This window comes from Oryctolagus cuniculus, chromosome 18, assembly GCF_051225735.1.
Source record: "Oryctolagus cuniculus isolate XC-2025 breed Fujian yellow rabbit chromosome 18, ASM5122573v1, whole genome shotgun sequence".
NCBI classification, from domain to species: domain Eukaryota; kingdom Metazoa; phylum Chordata; class Mammalia; order Lagomorpha; family Leporidae; genus Oryctolagus; species Oryctolagus cuniculus.
In genome coordinates this window covers 59,881,101-59,900,806 of record NC_142884.1, presented here as the reverse complement: position 1 = coordinate 59,900,806, position 19,706 = coordinate 59,881,101, and the positions used below count along the sequence as shown (strand labels likewise).

Here is a 19,706-nt window from a genome sequence, read left to right as displayed (position 1 = left end):
GAAGGAGAAGCCATGATGGAAACATGGAAGTGAAATTCTGGATGGAGGGGCCATAACAATCCCTTCCGTATTCCCACAGGTGAGATCCCACCCCACTGGGTTATGCATTTAGGGCACCGCCCCTGGGATGAGAAAGGGGAGGGCCCTCTCTGCCCCTGGCTGTGCTTGGGAATCCTCCTTGGGCTGCCTCTTCCTCTCTTCCTCCTGGCAACCCTGGCCCATTCCTGCGGAGGGTCTCTCCGTGTGTGGCGGCCCTCAGTAGACGTGCAGGTGTGGTCACGCTCTCTCTCCTTGAAATCAAAGCTGCTTGCCGGTGCTGTCGCTCAACAGGCTAATCCTCCGCCTTGGGGCGCCGGCACACCTGATTCTAGTCCCGGTCGGGGCGCCGGATTCTGTCCCGGTTGCCCCTCTTCCAGGCCAGCTCTCTGCAGTGGCCAGGGAGTGCAGAGGAGGATGGCCCAAGTGCTTGGGCCCTGCACCTTCATGGTAGACCAGGAAAAGCACCTGGCTCCTTGCTTCGGATCAGCGCGATGCGCCAGCCTCGGCGCGCCACGGCAGCCATTGGAGGGTGAACCAACAGCAAAGGAAGACCTTTCTCTCTGTCTCTGTCTCTCTCTCACTGTCCACTCTGCCTGTCAAAAAAATAAAATAAAATAAAAATAAAATAAAAAGACAAGGAATAGAAAAGGTGTTGGTACCTCTATAAAAAAAAAAATAAAAGCTGCTTTTGTGCACTGCCTGTGGCTGCTGCTGCTGTGAATCCTCATCTCCATGGGGACAAGAACCTTGAGTAAAATGTAAGACCCAGGGCCCACACCTTCCCCACCGAGCACCCAGCAGGGTACGTGTGGTCCTGTGACAGCAGTGGGGGGGCCGGGAGTCAGCCTGAGTGTAGGAAACATCAGGCTCCCTGCAGGAAGGAGGAGCAGCCTGGGCACGGGAGCCCCCAGGGGAAGTGGACCCTGGCTCATGAAGGTTGACTTTATGCTCCCTGAGAACTGGCCTTGACCTCTGCTCAGCCCAGGGCTCTCTCAGCCACCATGGCCAGGGCTAGCCCAGGGCAAAGTCGAGAGGGAGAAACATTATCTGTGTACCCCACGTAGGTGGCAGGGGCCCAAGCCCTTAGGCCCTCCTCTGCTGCTTTCCCAGGTGCCTTAGCAGAGAGCTGGATCAGGAGTGGAGCAGCTGGGACCTGAACTGTCCTCATATGAGATGCCAGCGACATGGGTAGAGGCTTAACCCCTGTGAAAGCAACAGCCCTATACTCCCAGGTTACTGCACTAATGATTCATGGTATCCCAGCTGTGCAGGTAACCAGGTGTCTCTTGAGAGCTGAGGGTCTAAGAAAACGTGGCAGGTTCACTCAGGTGAATGCAACTCAGCCGTGAAAGGACTAAAACCCTTTATTTGTGGCTGCATGGATGGGATTGAACTCCACTCGTGGCAGCCAACCGGGACGAAGCCACGGTGACTCCAGGAGTCCAGGTGCTCTGTGGCCATTAAGAGATGTGAGATCATAGGGCATGCTGGGAGGAGGAGGAGGGGTCCTAAGGTAGCCTGTGTGGGTAACAATCCCCAACCAGCTCCCTCCACGTGGGGAGGGCCTGGGGCTGGGAGGAGAGGAGAGGGAGGGTGGGGAGAAGGAGGAGGGGGCAAGAAGCAGGAGGGGTCCAGAGTCCAGTGGGTGTTGAGGAAGCAGGGCGGGCACTGGTGTTGCCCAACACAGCTGCATGGAGGTGTACTGAGTGAGTCTCACACGAGGGGCCCAGGGCAGGCTTGGCAAGGAACCTCATGCTGTGGGTTCTTCACAACGGTCTGCTGAGTGGATGGAGGCCAGGAGGACTGAGTGGTCACGTGAGAGTGCTGAATGCATGGCTCCTCCGTGGGGGTATATGAGCCTACCAGGGGCCCCAACCCCCACACAGGCAGCTACAGCTCCTTGTGCTGCTCAGCTCCTCTTAGCTCCTGGACCCTCTGGGGCAGGGTGTGGGTCCAGAACTGGAGCCTGCGGGCCTTCAGGGCCTGGCCCACTGCAGGCTGCACGTTCAGCTGCAGGTATCGCTCATCCTGGTCGAACACGGGCCAGTGCGGCAGACCCTCGCCGTTGGGGTTCCTGCAGACAAGACGTCAGGAAGCAGACGTGAGCAGCTCGTGGCCCACCCCAGGTCACTGGGAGATGGGAGAGTGTGCCTGGACCCAGGCCCCTGTGAGTGCCAGTGGGTCCTGCAGCTGGGGAGGGAGCTGTCACGTGACTTAGGACCCTGGATGCTGGTGAGGTCCCCACAGAGGAGGGAGGGCAGAGGGTCCCAGGTCCCTGGGGATTTGGGGGGGGTCTTCTCACCCGTTGCGAGCAAAGTTGGCCCAGTACTTCATCACCCTCCTGCTCAGCAGCTCCTCCTCCTCAGTGAGGGGCACTGCATGGGGGAGGGGCAGGGTCAGCTCGGCCACCCCAGTCCTGCTGCCCATCATGCACCACGCTCACCAGCCCAGGTGGAGCTGACGCTCGGCTACCCGCCAACCTCTATGTCTTCCCTCACCATGCTGCTTTCACTTCCTTCGGATATTCGCCCAGGATCAGGAATTCATCTGGTAGGTGTGTGTCATTTTCATGTCCCAGTCATCCCCTAAGTCATTGACACTGGCTTCTTTGATTGGATGGTTGCTTCCCTCTGTCCCTGGAACATTGTTCAGGAAACAGACCTGACTTTGAACCTGCTGTACACCCAGGCTAGACACTCATCCTGGCCTGGCAGAGGAGGAGGGAGCAGAGGCTGCACCCTGTGGACTCTCAGACCCAAACCTGACTCCGCCCTCTTCTGAGCTGTAAGACTTTGGACCCTGGATCCCATCTGACCCTCCTGCTTTCATCCCAGTGGGGGTGCAGAGCCCCTCAGAGAGAGCCTGGACCTCATCCCATCCTGGCGAGGGAGGAAGATTCACCTTTGCTGCCAAAGTAAAGCGATCTGAACACAAAGAGCAGCTCATCACCGTGGTCGGCCTTTTCGTGGGGCGGCCTGAGGTCCTTTGTGAAGCTGGGTCGATGCTGGAACTCATAGAAGTAGACAGGGGCGTGGGAACCTGGGGATGGACAGGGCGAGATGGGTAACCATGGGGACTGTGGTGACTGTTCCTCGCCACCGCCGGAGAATTAGGCAGGCCGCCACTCAGCCTTCCCCAAACCTGGGGGACAATCAGGGACAGTGTGGAGCCCAGTCGAAGCAGAGTCTCACTTTATTGTAAAAGGGAGGTGTATATATAGCTGAGGTACAGAGCGGATGGTACAGAGCAGATGAGCAGATGCGGGCAAGGGGTGGGGTGTTGTGATGCAAAAGATCCTAGCCACTCCTATTATACCACCTTAATGATCCTTAGGCAGAAGCGCCCTGGGCTGGGGTGTTTGTTACCAGGGATTTGAAACTTAAAGTCAGGTTTTCAAATTCGCGGCAGGCTCAGGAAGTTCCTCTAGGCCTCTCCGGATTCAGCGTCCCCACAGGGGACGACACATCACTGCCACACTAGGCTGGGTCCTGGCAGTATAACAGAATCCCTGGGGGTTCAGGTTCAGTGAGGAAGGCCTGGATTAGATCTTGCCTTAGACTTCGTGGCTATCAGGTCTGGGCACAGTGAGTGGAGCTCACTCAGCTGTCTCCTCCTCCCTTCCATAGCGGAGATGTCCATATCCGGAGCTGAAATTGGGGGTTACTGGGAGGAGCAACAGCAAATGCCCGGCACCCTGAGCCCTACTTAAGACGTGGATCAGGACCAGGACAGGACAGGCGTCACCCTCAGGAAAGGACCCAGCTCTGAGCTGCCCCTAGAGAGTGAGGCCTCAGTCCCAGATGAACTCACGCTGGAAATGTGCTACTCGGAGTGCAGGCATCACGAACATGGCGTCTGCCATCATCTCCTGGAACTGGGCCATGAGGATCTTGGGGTCCTCATTGCTCCCCATGTACTCGTCCATCAACAGGTCCCCCAAACCGGGAGGCAGCATCTGGCCCAGGGGAAGGGGAAGGAGTGAGGGGAGCAGCTCCTGGGAGGGAGGCAGCAGGCTCAGGATGGGGGACGGAGGTCCTGTATAGTCAGAAACTGGGGGAAGAACCAGGCTCCGGGAGACCCCACCCAACACATGGCAGAGCCTTGGTTCCCGGAGACCCTGTGTGGGCAGGTGTCTGGGATGTGCACTGTTGTGGCAGGAGCCTGGGGGCCTCACCAGCTGTTTTGTTGCTTGATGCGTAATCTCCCGCATCGCCTGTCTGTCTCTCTCCTCTTGAGGGTCAGTGGCAAATAGGAGCTGATGGAGAGGCGAGAGTCCCATGTTGGCATGGCTGTGCCTAGAGTTTTGAAGCCCAGAAACCTGCCCACCACATGGGCAATGTGGGCACTCACCTTGGGGAGGACCCAGCCATACTCATCATTGTTGACACCAATGATGCTGGGGACAGGTTAAAAGTCAGCCGAGGCCAGCAGTTCCTCGGGGTGTCTGGGCAGGAAGACTCCGTCCACCACCCCTGGGATGAGCATGAAGGCCTGTGGGGTCACACGGGTCAGGGAGAAAGTGTTTGTTATAGGTATTTTATGATGCTGTCTCTTGGTCCTTACACATGGTTGTTATTCAAAGTGCCCTCCCTCCCCATGGGCTGCCCAAGCGTCCATGGCTGATTTCCTGTGTGACCTCCAAGGTCAGCCCTCACCACACAGCAGAGTGAGTCTCCTGGGCATGAGGATGATGACAGTGTCCTGGGGCCATCCAGGACCCACTCATTCTGACCTCTGACAGCAGCCAGGCCCCTGGGACCCCACTGCCCAGGATTGGGCAGATCCAAACCGGGTCCCTGTGCCGCCCACGGGAGCCTCACCATGGCCTGGGACAAGGAGGAGCAGCAGGAGCCCGCAGACAACGGTGCCAAGCTGTGCACCCTGTCAGTGCGGCCGCATGGTCCGAGGCAGGTCCGTGAATGCACTGCTGTGGGCCGAAGCTTGGCCAGGCGCTCCATAAATGAATCAGGGCCTCACCCAACCCGCCCAAAGGGAAGTTTTGCCTGGGCGGGGAGCAGGCAGGGCGAGCCCGGGGTGGGGCTTGGGGGCAGGTGAGAGTGGGACTGAGCAGGCAGAGGCCAGCACACAGGTGAGGAATGGCCTCCTCCCCTCTATCAGGCCCCTGCATGGTGTGCCGGGACCCTCCCCTCTGTCCTGGGGTTCCTGTGCTCACTGTTCTGGCAGCTGTGGCCCAGGAGGTGGAGAGCAGGGAGCAATGGGCTGTGACTGCAAACACTGGGAGAGTCTGGGGCAAGATCAGGACCCCTCCTAGAGAGAAGCAGGATGACCTGTGGGGACGCGGGACTGGCCTGGCACCTGCACTGCGTGGTGACTGCCCCCAGCACTGCCAGCTCCTCCCCGGTTTCAGGACTCAGTTTACCTGTTCAGCTGTCTCCACAGGCCCCTCCCTACTCAGTCATGGCTCTTTTGAAAGGCACACATGACCCTGGTCCTTCTTTTCCCTTTGTTTAATCATTGACTGACTTAGCATCTGGAGGGAGAGATATTCCCCAAAGGCCTGCGGTGGTTGGGCCTGCGCCAGGCCAAATCCAGGAGTCAGGAACTCAGTCCCGGTCTCTTGCATGGTGTCAGGGATCCAAGTAGGTGAGTTATCACCTGCTGCCGCCCAGTGTGTGTGTGCCCAGGATGCTGGAATCAAGAACAGATAAGGGGGGCACCCCCTGTGGCACCAGAATCCCATATGGACACTGATTGGAGTCCCGGCTGCTCCACTTCCGATCCAGCGCCCTGCTAATGCACCTGCGAAAGCAGAAGAAGATGGCTCAAGTCCTTGGGCCCCTGAATTCACATGGGAGACCCAGAAGAGGCTCCTGGCTCCTGGCTCCTGGCACCTGGTTCCTGGCACCTGGCTTTAGATTGCCCAGATCTGGCCATGGCAGCCATCTGGGAAGACAAGCAGTCGATATAAGATCTCTCTCTCTCTCTCTCTTTCTAACTCTGCTTTTCAAATAAATAAATAAAGCTTAAAAAAAAAAAAAGAAATGAAAAAGAGGCTGGCACCTTGGCTCACTAGGCTAATCCTCTGCCTTGCAGCACCGGCACACCGGGTTCTAGTTCTGGTCAGGGCGCTGGATTCTGTCCCGGTTGCTCCTCTTCCAGGCCAGCTCTCTGCTGTGGCCAAGGAGAGCACTGGAGGATGGCCCAAGTACTTGGGCCCTGCACCCCAAGGGAGATCAGGAGAAGTACCTTGCTCCTGCCTTGGGATCAGCGTGGTGCGCCGGCCGTAGCGTGCCGGCCGCAGCGGCCATTGGAGGGTGAACCAACGGCAAAAGGAAGACCTTTCTCTCTGTCTCTCTCTCTCTCACTGTCCACTCTGCCTATCAAAAAAAAAAAAAAAAAAAAAAAAAAAAAAAAAGGCAGATCTGGGACTCCAACCCAGGTACTCCAATATATCATTGTGGGTGTCCCACGTGGCGTCTTAACGGCTAGGCCAAGGCTCCCTCTGTCGGTGGCACTTCTTAAGGTCTATCCCCCTGATCACTTGTGACTTTCCATGTCCCCAGCTCCCCGCAGAGAGGTGTGTTCTGCACATTTCATAGGAACCTGTGGATCTGAACCCAGCGAGGCACTCCCGAGCCCCTGGAGAGGCATGCACTTCAGTGGCAGCTTCCAAAGCCTGTGTCCCTTCAGGCTACAGGGAAGCCAGCGTGGCACAGGATCCAGCCTCAGTCCCAGGAGAAATAGTGTCGGGACCAGCCTCGAGTGGCCTTTGGTACCCGCTGAGAACCAGCCATGGCTTCTGAGTGCTGCCCCTACACCTGCGGTCACAGGAATCCATCAACAGAGTGAAGAAACACCAGCAGAAGGGGAGGAAACAGTTTCAAATGATTCATCTGACAAGGGATTGATGTCCAGAATATATAAGGAACTCAAACATTTGCCTTTTAGAAAGGCAAATGGTCTGAATGCGTAAGTTTCCTAAAGATGCTACACAAAATCTAAAAACTCTGACAGCAGCCAACATTACTGGTTATCAAGGAAATAGAAGTCAAAACCACAACGAGAAACCATCTCACCCTGCTTAGAATAGCTAACATCAAAAGGACAAAAATGATAAATGCTGGTGACGATGAGGAGGAGGGGGAACTCCTCTACGCAGTTAGCTGGAATCTAGGGAGGTCTTCAAAAAGCTAGACACACACCTACCAGGTGAATTCCTGATCCTGGGCGAATATCCGAAGGAAGTGACAGCAGCATGTCAAGGAGACACCTGCGCGCCGGGGTTCTCTGCGGTACTGTGGGCAATAGCCGAGCTGTGGAAGCACTGCGTGCTGATGGGCAGATGAAGATGTAAAGCTGTGGTACATACACAATGCGGTGTGACTCACCCATAAAGGAGAGTGAAATCCTCTCACTTGTGCAATGTGTTTGCACGGAGGACACTGTGTTAAGTGAAATAGCCAGCCGCAGAGAGACAAGCACCATGCTTACACTCACTTTTTTTAAATACTTATTTTTATTTATTTGAAAGAGTTACAGAGAGAGGTAGTGCCCGAGAGAGAGAAAGGTCTTCCATCCACTGGTTCACTCCCGAAATGCCTGCAGCGGCCAGAGCTGAGCTGATCCAAAGCCAGGAGCCAGGAGCTTCCTCCAGGTCTCCCATGCAGGTGCAGGGGCCAAGCACTTGGGCCATCTCCCATTGCTTTCCCAGGCCATTAGCAGGGAGCTCGATTGGAAATGGAGCAGCCAGGACTCAAACCTGCACCTATATAGGATTCCGGCATCCCATTTTGTGGCATAACTGGTTGTGCCACAGCACTGACCCCTGCACTCACTTGTAGACGCTACACAAGTTGACCCCGTAGCAGTAGAGAGAACAACAGTGGTCACCAGTGGGTAGGAGAGGCAGGAGGAGAAGCCTCTGCAGAGGTTGGGTAACAGTTACCAGAATACAGCTGGAAGCAAGAGGGTGTAGAGCTCTAGGTCACGGTAGGGTGACTGAAGTTTATTCCTTATCGTGTATGTCAACAGAACTAGAAGACAGAGTTCAAGGATCCTTAAAGCAAAGAAGGCCGGCGCCGCGGCTCACTAGGCTAATCCTCCGCCTAGCGGCGCCGGCACACCGGGTTCTAGTCCCGGTCGGGGCGCCGGATTCTGTCCCGGTTGCCCCTCTTCCAGGCCAGCCCTCTGCTGTGGCCAGGGAGTGCAGTGGAGGATGGCCCAGGTGCTTGGGCCCTGCACCCCATGGGAGACCAGGAAAAGTACCTGGCTCCTGGCTCCTGCCATCGGATAAGCGCGGTGCGCCGGCCGCAGCGCGCCGGCCGCGGCGGCCATTGGAGGGTGAACCAACGGCAAAGGAAGACCTTTCTCTCTGTCTCTCTCTCTCACTGTCCACTCTGCCTGTCAAAAAAATAAAAATAAATAAATAAATAAATAAATAAGCAAAGAGCGCTAAGTATCTGATTTGACCTTTGTAGCTGCATGCACGTTTGCGGCATGAATGCTGAATGGGCCGGCCGAGTGGATGGCCGTGGATGGAGGATTCAGCCGGCAGTCCCTGCGGGTGGTGCGGGCACTTTCTCCTGAGCCCTTCCTCCTGCCTAACACAGGCGGCTACAGCTCTTTGTGCTTCTGCTCAGGCCCCATCAGCTCCTGGACCCTCTGGGGCAGGGTGTGGGTCCAGAACTGGAGCCTGCGGGCCTTCAGGGCCTGGCCCACTGCAGGCTGCACGTTCAGCTGCAGGTATCGCTGGTCCTGGTCGAACACGGGCCAGTGCGGCAGGCCCTCGCCGTTGGGGTTCCTACAGACAAGACATCAGGAAGGGGGGACTGCGGTCACTCTGAGCCCTGCCCAGCCCAGCCCTGAGCACCTATCTGGGGTCTGCCCAGGCCACCTTGCAGGCCAGGAGGGGTGGGGAATGGGTTTCCAGAAGCAGGAGACTCAATGACCTCCCCCTAGTATCAGCCCCACGTGGGGACAGGGCAACTTGGGCTGTCTTCTCCATCACTGAGGATAATGTATCATGTGTGACTACCCTCCATGTGTCACACATGCCCAGGGCCCATGTGTGTGCCAGGGTTGAGGGACTATCAGGTGAGACAGAACAGATGCATGCTGGTGAGGTCCCCACAGAGGAGGGAGGGCAGAGGGTCCCAGGTCCCTGGGGATTTGGGGGGGGTGTCGTCTCACCCGCTGCGAGCAAAGTTGGCCCAGTACTTCATCACCCTCCTGCTCAGCAGCTCCTCCTCCTCAGTGAGGGCCACTGCAGAGGGAAGGAAGACAAGGTCCCTGCTCAGGCCACCCCAGCTCTGCTGCCCAGCCCAGGGGCACTGTGACCCTGGGGCCCCAGGCCTGGTTCTCTGCCCCACCCCTACCATTCCCAGAGCCAGGCCCTCCCCTTGGCACCTCCCTTTGCTCATGCGGCCTGCCGCTCACTGCATACAGCTCACTCCTGGGCCAGAGCTTCCTTCTTTCTTCTGACTCTGGGGACTCATTTAGGAAACAAACTCGCCCGTGAAACACCACCATCTGCCCTCAGGCGGGACCCCCAGGGCGGGTGGAGGGGGATGCAGAAGTCATTGTCTGAAGGCTCTCAGGTTCTAATTGTGGCCAGGTGTGTTGAGCGATGAGCTACAGGACACCTGAGCCGGTGCCCTGTGTGAACCTCGATTCCCACATCTGCGCAGTAGGGCGCTCTCACCACAGGGAGAGTGAAGACCCCGTTCCCCAACCCGAACAAGGAGGAAGCCTCACCTTGGTTGCCCCAGAAAAACGATCTGAAGACAAAGAGAAACTCATCGCTGTGGTCGGCCTTCACGTGGGGCGGCTTGAGGTGCTCCCAGTAGCTGGGTCGCTGCTGGAACTCATAGAAGTACACGGGGGCGTGGCGACCTGGAGGCAAGGACGGGTGTGGCCAGGAGGCCAGGGACCTGAAGCTCACTTGCTTCCCCCAGGATGACAAGCTGGCTGCCCGTGGCTGCCTGGAATAGGGACAGTGGGCTGTGCACGGCCCAGGCTGCATCAGGGGCAGTGGGAAGGCCTGGCTCATTCATGACTTTGAACTCTCTGGCTGAGTGGTCTCAGGTAAGGCATTGCGGCTCGGTCACCTCAGTGTCCTCGTCTGAGCCGTAGTGGAGATGTCTGTCTCCTAAACCACCATGAGCAATTCCTGAGACGACAGACACTGAGTGCCTGGTGCCCAGGGGCCCAAAGGGACACAGGTAGGGACCTGGACAGGACAGACCACGCCCAGGACCCACAGCTCTGAGCAGCCTGCTGGCTGTTCAGGCCTCAGTCATAGATGAACTCACGCTGCAGATGGGCCACTTGGAGCGCAGGCATCACAAAGAGGCCGTCTGCCATCATCTCCTGGAACTGGGCCTTGAGGGTCTGGGGGTCCTCACTCTCCCCCAGGTACACTTCCATCAGCATGTCCCCAAAACCAGGAGGCAGCATCTAGAAGCAGGTTAGGTAGACTCTGGGCAGAGAGGCAGCAGCCTTGGGGTGGTGGAGATGGGTACTGGGATGGGACAGGGGCTGTGGGACAGCCCAGCTCTGCGGTGTCCCCATCTATAAACACAAATGCAGCCCAGACTTAGCTCGCGGGGTCCTTGTGTGGGCAGGTGCCTGCAGGCTTCTCGCTCCCTCTGCCAGGGCCCCAGGAGCCTCACCATCTCCTTGACTGTTTTCTTCAATAGATCCTGGACGGCCTTGCTGTTCATGTCCTTCTGGTTATAACCAGAGTCAACTGCCTGATTGGGGAGCAGAGAGTTTGCAGTAGGAAGTGGATGAGCCTGGAGCCAAAAAAAGCCCTGAGATCACCAGTGGATGAGCTTCCCTGGGCACTCAGGAACTCGGTCTGGGGCTCACCATGGGGAGGAGCCAGCCATACTCATCGTTGTTGACACCAATGATGCTGGGGACAGGTCAGAGCATCTGGGTGAGCCCAGGGGTCCCAATCTGCTCCTCGCCACCCTCAATCCCCCTGCCCTCCTTATACCCTGCTCGGACATGACCTTCAGCGATGTCCCCATCATGGTACTGGCCTCAGACTCTGGGGAACCTGCGATGCATCTGGATTTCCAGGGAGGCCTCAAGGGTTTTGAGGGCTTGGGTACCACTTCTTCCCAGAACAGGAAGTCTCGACTCTTAGGGAAGCATTAGAACAGGTGTTGGCATTCTCTACTATATCCCAGGACCCATTCAGGCCCCGAAGAGGGCAGTAGACAGTCCCAAGTGCTGCATCAATGCATGGACGCCATGGCTCATGGGAGGACAACAGGACATCCCTCATCCAGAGAACTTCACCACGTCCACGCTTTCCATCTGTAGGAGCGTTCACACGTCCTTGGCCAGTGGTACCTGGCCCCATCTGTTGGCTCAGAGACTGTGAGCATTGTGTGCCCAGGGAACTGCTGCCCTCCTCAGGGCTCTGCAGGATCTGCTGATGCAGTCAGAGTGGCTTCCCGGAGCCAACCTGAACCTCTCCCAGGCACAGTGGCCCTGGTGGCAGGGAACATGTGGCATAAGCTGCATGTAGGAGATGGATCTCTTCTGCTAATGCCTTCTAAGTGCCAAGTCCTGAGCCAGGAGCCTGGCAAAGCCACTGCACCACCCTGAGCCTCAGCAGGCCCACTGGAAACACACGTGGGAATTCACAATGTGCATAGGGACGGCGGCTATAGAGTCTGGATAAATGGACAGTTGGACCTGGCTCAGAGGATCCCTGACTCCCACCCCAGAGCCGGAGGTTCCCTGGGTCCCTGGGAGCGTTTACACGGCAGGGTAGGAGGTCCCGTCCCTCACTCCACTCCAAGCTTCAGCAGGTTCAGGAGGTGCAAAGCGCAGCGGCCCCACAGGTGGCTTGGCAAAGGGAATTCCCAGGAAGGTGTGGACGCCCGCATCGGTGCCTTCCACGTGGACCAGGCTCCCGTGCACCTGCCCCGTGTGTGTGTTCCGGATGGGGCTGGCAGAGTCCTGGCCTGTGGGCAGAGAGGCGCATCAGGTGGGGGCTCCCCATGAGCTGCCCTCCCTCACTGCTGCTGTGGCCTCCCTCCTGTCCTCCCAGCCACCCATGGAAACTGCAAGCACCAGCCTCACAGCTCCCACACGTGCTGTGGCCCTCATGCTCCTGCTCTCCCCAAGCCCACGGAGGTGAGATGTCACCCGTGAGCACAGCCAGATGCCAGCTGCCTGCGGCTCGAGCTGGGGTTGCAGGGGGATGGAGAGTTGACCTGCTGACCTCTGTGACTGTGGTGAAAATCCACGGTGGTGTGCAGTCCGCTCTGTGTGCAAGGCCCTGGGAACCCTGCCGGTTCCTGTGGAGGCCCAGGCATGGCGGCACAGGAGACCTTGGGACCTGACACCTTTGCCCACTTGTGGTTTTCAATTACAGTCTCCTCATCTGGAGGTGCAGTGACCAGGGATGCAAGTAACCTTGCAGACTGGAAATGCTCAGAAAGGGGCCAGCGTTGCGGCACGACAGGTTAAGCTGCTGCCGGTGATGCTGGCATCCCATGTAGCAGCAGCGGTTTGAGTCCCGGCTGCCCTGCCTCCATCCAGCTGCCTGCTGTTACCGGAGAAACTAAAGGGTCCTTGTCTTCACGCAAGAAAGAATTCAGGTGTGAGACAGAGAGCAGGGGAAAGCAGCATAGCAAGGTTTATTAGGGTAGGACATCCATGATGGCACCTCTGTAGACAGGACCTGAGAGAGAGTGCACAGCGTACATTCAGGCTGGTGCTTTTAAGGGGATGGGTCTTGCCTTCCCTCCCCCTCTCCTTCTCTGCTGGTTATTGGGTAGAGGGGGCAGGATCCCCTGGAAGGTCATCAGGATCTTCGAAGTGCAGATACTGGGCTGCACCTGGCTTTGGGATGCGGATGCTGGACCTGGATGTCAATGCCTTAGGCCTTTGTCACACACACATAAGCTCATTTCTGACTTCCTACCTAACACTGCTACTCACCTGGGAAAGCACAGGAAGGCGGCCCAAGTCCTTGGACCCCTCCAGCCAGGTGGGAGAGCCCGATGGAGAAGTGGAAGGTGAGGAAGTTCGGAGCAGAGGCCTTGAGCCCCAGGTGCTGCTCTGGGTGTTTCCCTCCCCTGAGCTGTGTGACCCTGGTGGCAGAGAGCACCATAACCTTTGCCCTGGTGCCCAAGTCCAGCTTCACCCAGGGCAGGTGTATGGGGTGACGGGGACCCTGTGGTCTCCCAGGGCCCGTGTGCTGCCTCAGGACTTCCAGATTCTCAGAGGCCCAGCCATCTTGCATGAGGCCTCACAGGAGAGGGTCAGGGGGCTTCTGCCAGGTGCTGAGCCCAAAGACAGCGGGGCAGGGCAGTGGCGGCTCAGCCTCAGGCACGGGAAGGAAACCACCAGTTCCCACGCCTCCGCCTGGCCCGGGGCTGCTGACCCAGACGAGCGCTGCTCAGAGCCGTCGTGCTGGGCGCACTCCTCGGTGTCTGGGGTGTCGGGCAGCCCCCACGCTCTCCAAGCCTCAGGGGCCCACCCTGGGCGCGCGGGTCCCGCGCTGTCACCTCCGCCCACTCCACCAGCCCAGACGTTGCCCTCCCGCGGCCGCAGGCTCCAACTGCGGGATTGGGCAGATCCGACCCGGGTTCCTGTCGCCGCCCGCGGGAGCCTCACCGTGGGCTGGGACAAGGAGGAGCAGCAGGAGCCCGCAGGCCACGACGCAGAGCTGCGCGCCCGGTCGGTGCGGCCCCACGGTCCGAGGCAGGTCCGCGTGTGCGCTCCTGCGCCCCAGAGGCTGCCCCGGGCGCTCCAGGGGCGGACCCCGGCTTCACTCAGGCCGGAGTCTGGCCTGGGCGGGGAGCAGGCGGGGCGCGCCGCGGGGGCGGGGCTCGGGGGCCCGGCGGGAGAGCGGGACTGAACGGGCAGAGGTCGCTTGGGGGCCCGGGGACCGCAGGTGGGGACGCGGCGCAGTGGCCTACACCAACTCCCCGCCACTGCGCGGTACCTGGGACCCTCTCTGCGATCCTGGAGTCACGAAGTTCACTGACCCAGGAGGGTGTTGGGGGCGGGGCTGCCGAGGAGCTGTTATTGGAACAACCTGGAGGGCTTCTGGTAGGCGGTGCTTGGTCAGGCTCCCACAGAGAACTGGGATGATCTTCAGGTGGGGTGAAGGACAGCCCTTGAGAAAAGCCTGGCAGGTGCGGCTTGTCCCCCAGTCCTGGGACCTCCTCCCTGGCTCTAGGACCAGGTCCCTCATCCTATATATTTCATGGTCTGAGAGTCCGTGGGTCCCCTCTTGACTCAGTCATGGCCTTTCTTTTCAAACCCGCCATGACAGTGGCACTTAAGCACCCACCCACTAACCACCCAGGCCCTCTGCATCCCCATCTTCTGCTGAAATTCCATTCTTTTCTCCACTTGACCAACGACAAAAGCCTGGGGGTCCCATAGCTGGGTCCCCAGCAGGGCACTACTTGTCCTGTGATACCACTGGGGTAGCTGGGAGTCAGCCTGAGATCGGAAACACCAGGAACCCTGCCTGGGTGTGGGAAGTGAGCTGGTCTTTAGTGCTCCCCGAGAACCGGCCTCTCTCAGCCAGCACAGCTGGTGACCCTTCTCGGCACACGTGCTGTGGAGATCGGCGCTTCCCGGAGTCCTGGTCGCCAGCACAGGGAGGCCGCTCTTCTCCTTGGGTCCTAGTCCTCACCCAGTCCTCAGGCCAGCCTTGGAGTCCGTGTCTGCTCACTGTGGATCAGGCCATCACCCTGCCCCTGCCCCATCATGTGCTACCTGCGTCCTTAATTCTCCTTGGGCTCAGAGCCCAGAAGTGTATCTGTTAGGTAGGAAGTCAGATATGAGCTTACGGGGGTGTGACAAAGGCCTAAGGAGTTGACATCAGCATCTGCAACTCAAAGTCATCCCGATATAACCTTCCTGTTGCAGCCCAGTATCTGCACTTCTAACGCCTGCCCCTTCTACCGGATAACAATCCTTCCTCTAAGGCCTGGCGATGCCAGCCAGGCTTCCCCCTGTCTCATAACTTCAGGGGAAAACTCAGAAAGGAATTTTTTGTATTTAATCCAAAAAGTCCTTTGTTCCAGGAGGAGAGGAGGGAAAGGCAAGGTCCATCCCCTTAAAAACCCCCAGCCTCAACCGGCCTGGGCGCTCTGCCCTCTGCCCCTCAGCTGAGCTGCCGCCTGGCCTGCCCAGGTGTATTCTCTTCACTCAACCATGTAACCTCGCTCTCACCCAGTCCAAGCAACTGGGCACTCTCTCAGGTTCTGTCTGGAGAGGTGCCCATCCGTTCTTTTGGATGTCCCTGCCCTAATAAACCTTGCTATTTGCTTTCCACTTACTCTGTCTCATGCCTGAATTCTTTCTTGCACAAAGACAAGGACTCGGCAGTTCTCTGGTAACATATCTGTTAGGTGGGAAGTTAGAAGTTTAGCCTCTGTGTGTGTGAAGACCAGCACCTGCTGTGGAAGCCCCAGAAGCCCAGCATCCTGCACTTCACATCCTGCCCAGACCCTGATAACCTCCCAGGTGGTCCCAGCCCTTCCCCCAAGGAAAGCTCCCAGGATTCTCTCTCCTGGGGACCAGATGGGTTACCTGACCTGATAACACGGGGCAACAAAACCTTCTCAGACGCCCTAAGGGAAGCCCCTCTGCTCTGCCAGGCCCAGCAAATCTGGGGAGGAATTTGCTAATTTTCACCCAACAAACCCTTCCTCCAAGACTCTCCATCCTTTGTCTTGGAGGAGAGGGGAAGGTGGGTAAACAGGCTCCTTTAGAAACCAAGGAGTCCAAACAGGCTATGCGCTCAGTCCTCTGCCTCTCTGCTGAGCCGCCTGCTCGCCTAATTCTCTCCACTCAATGTTGTAACCTGTTCTCCCTCAGTCCAAGTGACTGGGCGCTCTCTCTCTCTCTCCCTTCCATTCTGACGGATGCCCTATCCCCCAGTAATATTACTCTGCTCTCTGTCTCACATCTGAATTCTTTCTTGCATGAAGACAAAAACCCCAGGGCTTCCACAGCCTTTCCTCCAGTGACAAATTGATTTTTTAAAGAGTTGTTTATCTGAAAAGCAGAGTTAGAGAAAGAAATCTTCCTTCTGCTGGGTTACTCCCTAAATGGCCACAACAGCTGGGCCCAGTCAAAGCCAGGAGCCTGAAACTCCATACTGGTCTCCTACATTGGTGTCAGGGACCCAAATACTTGAGTCGTCATCTGCTGCTTTCCTAGCCACGTTAGCAGGGTGCTGGATCAGAAGTGGAGCAGCGAGGACTCAAACTGATGCACTAATATGGGATCCAACATCCCAAGTGGTGGCTTAACCACATGTGCCACAATGCTGTTCTCAGCCAACTGATTTTTGCCAAAGTTGCAAAGAACATACATTAGAGAAAAGACACTCTCTCCAATAAATTGTCCTGAGAAAATTGAATATCTATAGGTAGAAGAATAAACTAGACCCCTTTATCTCAGTATATATAAAAATCAACTAAAAAATTGATTGGAGTTACATAAGACCTAAAACTGTGAAACTAAGAATGAAAACAGAGGAAACACTTTACTACACTGGATAGGCAAGGGGTTTTTTTTGTTGTTGTTGTTTATTTGTGTTTTTTTTTTTTAGATAAGACCCCAAAAGCACAGACAACAAAATCAATAATAGACAAATGGGATTACATCAAGCTGAGAAACTTCAGTACAACAAAGAATGAAAAATAGATTAGACTGTTTATCTGGGAAGGGATTCATGAATATCTCAACAGCAAAAATCAAGTCAACATATTTAAATGTGTTTTTTTTTGAAAGGCAGAGTTACACAGAGAGAAATAGAGAGAGAGAGAAACTCTCCCATCTGCTGGTTCACTCCCCAAATGTCCCCCAATGGTCAGGGCTGGACCAGGCCGAAGTCAGGAACCTGGAAGTCCATCTGGGTCTCCCACATGGGTGGCAGGAGCCCAATGACTTGGTTCATCTCCCAGTGTTTTCCCAGGCACATTAGCAAGGAGCTGGATCAGAAGTGGAGCAGCACCCAGATGGGACGCTGGCACTGCAGGTGCTGGCTAACTGCTGTACCACACTGCCAGCCCCCAAACCAAGAAAACTGATTTACAAAGTGGGGAGACTGGGGGAGTCATTAGCCTGGCAATTAAGACGCTGGTTAGGGTGGCTGCATCTCATAAGGTAGTGACTGGATTTAATGCCCGCTCCAAATGCCGATACCAGCTTCCTGATAATGCAAACCCGGGGAAGCAGCAGCAATGACTCAAGTGATCGGATCTCCATCTGCCACGTGGGAGAAATGAATCGAGTTCCTGGCTCCCAGCTTTGGTTCCAGGCAATTGCAGACATTTGGAAGTGGCCCAGCGTGTGGGAGCCCATTGTCTTTCCATCTCTGTGTCTCAAATGATAGATACATTTTAATGGGCAAATGATTTCAATAGAGAGAGCAATATACAAAAGGACAACAGGTGTGTGAAGAAATGGCTCCACTTCACTGATTCTCAGCGAAGTGCAAAATAAAGCCAGAAGGAGACCTCATCTCACAATAGCTATTACGAAAAAGGCAGAAAATCACAAATGCTGGCGAGGACACGGACAAAGGGAACTCTTCCACACTGCTAGTGGGAACGTAACCTAGGAGAGTCACGATGGAAAACTGTATGGAGTTTTTCCAGATATTTCAATGTGGAACTACATACAATCTACAATTGCTGCGACTGGGTATATATCCGAAGATGGCATTGGTATACGGAAGATACACCTACACTTCCATGTTTATTGCAGTCAATTTTCACAATATCCAAGATGCAGAAGGAACCCGGTGTCTACTGACAGGTGAGTGTATGAGGCATACATAGTACACACACCCAAAGGAATATGGCTTGGCCATAAAAGGAAAGGTCCCCATCTGTAAACACAAATGCAGCCCAGACTTAGCTCGCGGGGTCAGTGTATGGGCAGGTGGCTGCAGGCTTCTCTCTCCCTCTGCCAAGGCCCAGGAACCTCACTGCCATCTCTGCTGTTTTCTCCGTTACAGCCTGGCTGGCCTCTCTGTCTGTTTCCTTCCCATGTGTCCTGGGCCCATGCCCTGGGTGGAGGGGAGAGTCTCCAGATAGGAGTGCGGGGGGCCATTCATGAGCCTCCTCGGGCCCTCAGGGGCCCGGGGACTGGGGCTCACTTGGGGAGGACCCAGTCCCACGCATCGTTGTCGATGCCAGTGATGCTGGTGCTGGGTTGAAGGTCACGGAGTGCCATCCTCTTTGCCCTGGTGGCCGAGCATGGCCTTCTCTCCAGGGGAGGGCTGCATGGTGACCTGCTGTGTCCTTGCGGATCAAATGGGTTGCCTCTGAGCTCCCAGGGTCAGTAATTTTTGTCTCAGGTGCCTTCAGAGAGGGCCAAATTGTCTCTGGCTCAGGGTGTGACATACTGAGGGCCAGCGGCAGCTGAAAGGTCTTATTGTTGTCATTCCAGGGGCACAGAGCCAGCTCCAGGCCCAAGCAGTGCAAGGCGTCCCCAGGTCCCAACTCCCTCCATCGCCCCAAGGCTGTTGTTATCCCAGTGCTTGCTCCTCTGCTGTCAGGTGGACTTGGGCAGCCCCAGCCCTCTCTGAGCTCAGGGCCCCCACCTGCACCCCCACCCCCGGGCCTAGGGTGATCCGGCCAAGCTGTCACATCCACCAGCTCTCACATCCACAGCTTCCTGCGTCTCGGCTGTAACTGCAGAATCGGGCAGGTCTGAGCCAGGTCCCTGTCGCTGCCCATGGAGCCTCACCCTGGCCCCTGCCAAAAAGAAGTAGGAGCCCCAGGCCGCCAGACGAGTCGAAGCCAAAGCAGGGTCAGAGGCAGCTCCGCTTAGCTCTGCTGTTCCCTAGATGCCACTGTGCAGATCCGGCCTCCTCCAGGGGGGAGTTTGGTGCTGGCAGGCAGCAGGCCGGGTCAGTGTCAGCAGAGGTCGCAGGGGGACCCAGGAGCCAGCAGGTGTGGCATAGCCCTCTCCCCTCTGCCCTGGCTTCGGTACCAGGGAGCCTCCAGGTTGATCTTGGAGTCCCTTAGTTCACTGACCTTGTGATGTGGACTTAAAGCAGCTGAGGGCCTTCCAGCAATTTCTGCCTTTGCCCTGCTCCACTAAGAGGCCCACTTCTTTCGTGCCAGTCCACACACCCAGCTTGCCGTGGTGCACCTGAGCCTCCTCATCCCGCTGAAGATACAGAGTAAGTTTGCTGAGCTGCCCCAGAACCCTCCCAGAGACCTCAGGAGTCCCGAGCCCCGCCTACGCTCCACCCTATTTGTATATTCAATTAGGGCACCACCCTCTACTGGTAAAGGGGGCTCCCAAGCTGGGATAGGGGCAATTCTTTCTTCTGAGGCTGCTCGCATCCACCTCTAATTGTGTACTATCTCTTTAATCTGTTTAAGTAAATCCTGCTCCCAGTCTTGCACTTTATCTGTAGCTCTGCTTTCAGTTCTCACTCCCAGAGAACGTGGAGTAAATGCAGCTGGGGGCCCAACCCTAACCCCCAAACCCTTAGGAGCACCGAAGACCCAGGTGCGAGCCTGCGGTGGATGAAGCTGTAACTGGAGGACCCAAGAGGCCTTCTGGGAGGAGGTGCTTGATTAAAATCCCCACAAATGGGAAATGGGCCCCATTTGCAGCTGGAGCAGAGGGGGCAGGGGTGGTAACCGTGCCTCTCCGGAAAGCACCTTGCCTCAGGACTGGCCGCCGACTGG

General features: G+C 56.8%; 2 protein-coding genes and 1 long non-coding RNA gene across 17 annotated transcripts; 1 reads left to right on the top strand and 2 right to left on the bottom strand.

Annotated features, from left to right (window-relative positions):
• Positions 1 to 1,345: 1,345 nt before the first annotated feature.
• On the top strand, positions 1,346 to 2,866 carry LOC149120974 (uncharacterized). 12 transcript variants are annotated; one of them, XR_016225271.1, is made up of 4 exons: positions 1,346 to 1,508; positions 2,050 to 2,271; positions 2,573 to 2,593; positions 2,728 to 2,862. It is a non-coding gene; the product is annotated as an uncharacterized LOC149120974 (long non-coding RNA). The 12 variants fall into 12 exon arrangements; XR_016225270.1 differs by having other exon boundaries at positions 2,050 to 2,206; positions 2,486 to 2,589; positions 2,692 to 2,830; XR_016225269.1 differs by having other exon boundaries at positions 2,050 to 2,206; positions 2,486 to 2,593; positions 2,692 to 2,822.
• Positions 2,867 to 2,908: 42 nt separating this feature from the next.
• Positions 2,909 to 3,989, bottom strand: LOC127491326 (cocaine esterase-like). The gene is made up of 2 exons (XM_051846926.3): positions 3,850 to 3,989; positions 2,909 to 3,078 (listed from the first exon to the last, which is right to left on the bottom strand). Exons 1-2 carry the CDS (start codon positions 3,962 to 3,964, stop codon positions 2,909 to 2,911), a joined length of 285 nt encoding a protein of 94 aa, XP_051702886.3. The 5' UTR covers positions 3,965 to 3,989.
• Positions 3,990 to 7,394: 3,405 nt separating this feature from the next.
• On the bottom strand, positions 7,395 to 19,188 carry LOC103348486 (cocaine esterase-like). Of its 4 annotated transcripts, XM_089320205.1 has the most exons (5): positions 13,642 to 13,964; positions 12,964 to 13,115; positions 9,754 to 11,981; positions 9,190 to 9,262; positions 7,395 to 8,800 (listed from the first exon to the last, which is right to left on the bottom strand). In XM_089320205.1, the coding sequence occupies exons 3-5, from the start codon at positions 10,046 to 10,048 to the stop codon at positions 8,614 to 8,616; spliced, it is 555 nt and encodes a 184-aa protein (XP_089176331.1). In that variant the 5' UTR covers positions 10,049 to 11,981; positions 12,964 to 13,115; positions 13,642 to 13,964; the 3' UTR covers positions 7,395 to 8,613. The 4 variants fall into 4 exon arrangements, 3 of the variants coding, with proteins under 3 accessions (XP_089176331.1, XP_089176333.1, XP_089176332.1); XM_089320207.1 differs by lacking the exons at positions 12,964 to 13,115; positions 13,642 to 13,964 and adding an exon at positions 19,041 to 19,188; XM_089320206.1 differs by lacking the exon at positions 12,964 to 13,115.
• Positions 19,189 to 19,706: the final 518 nt, after the last annotated feature.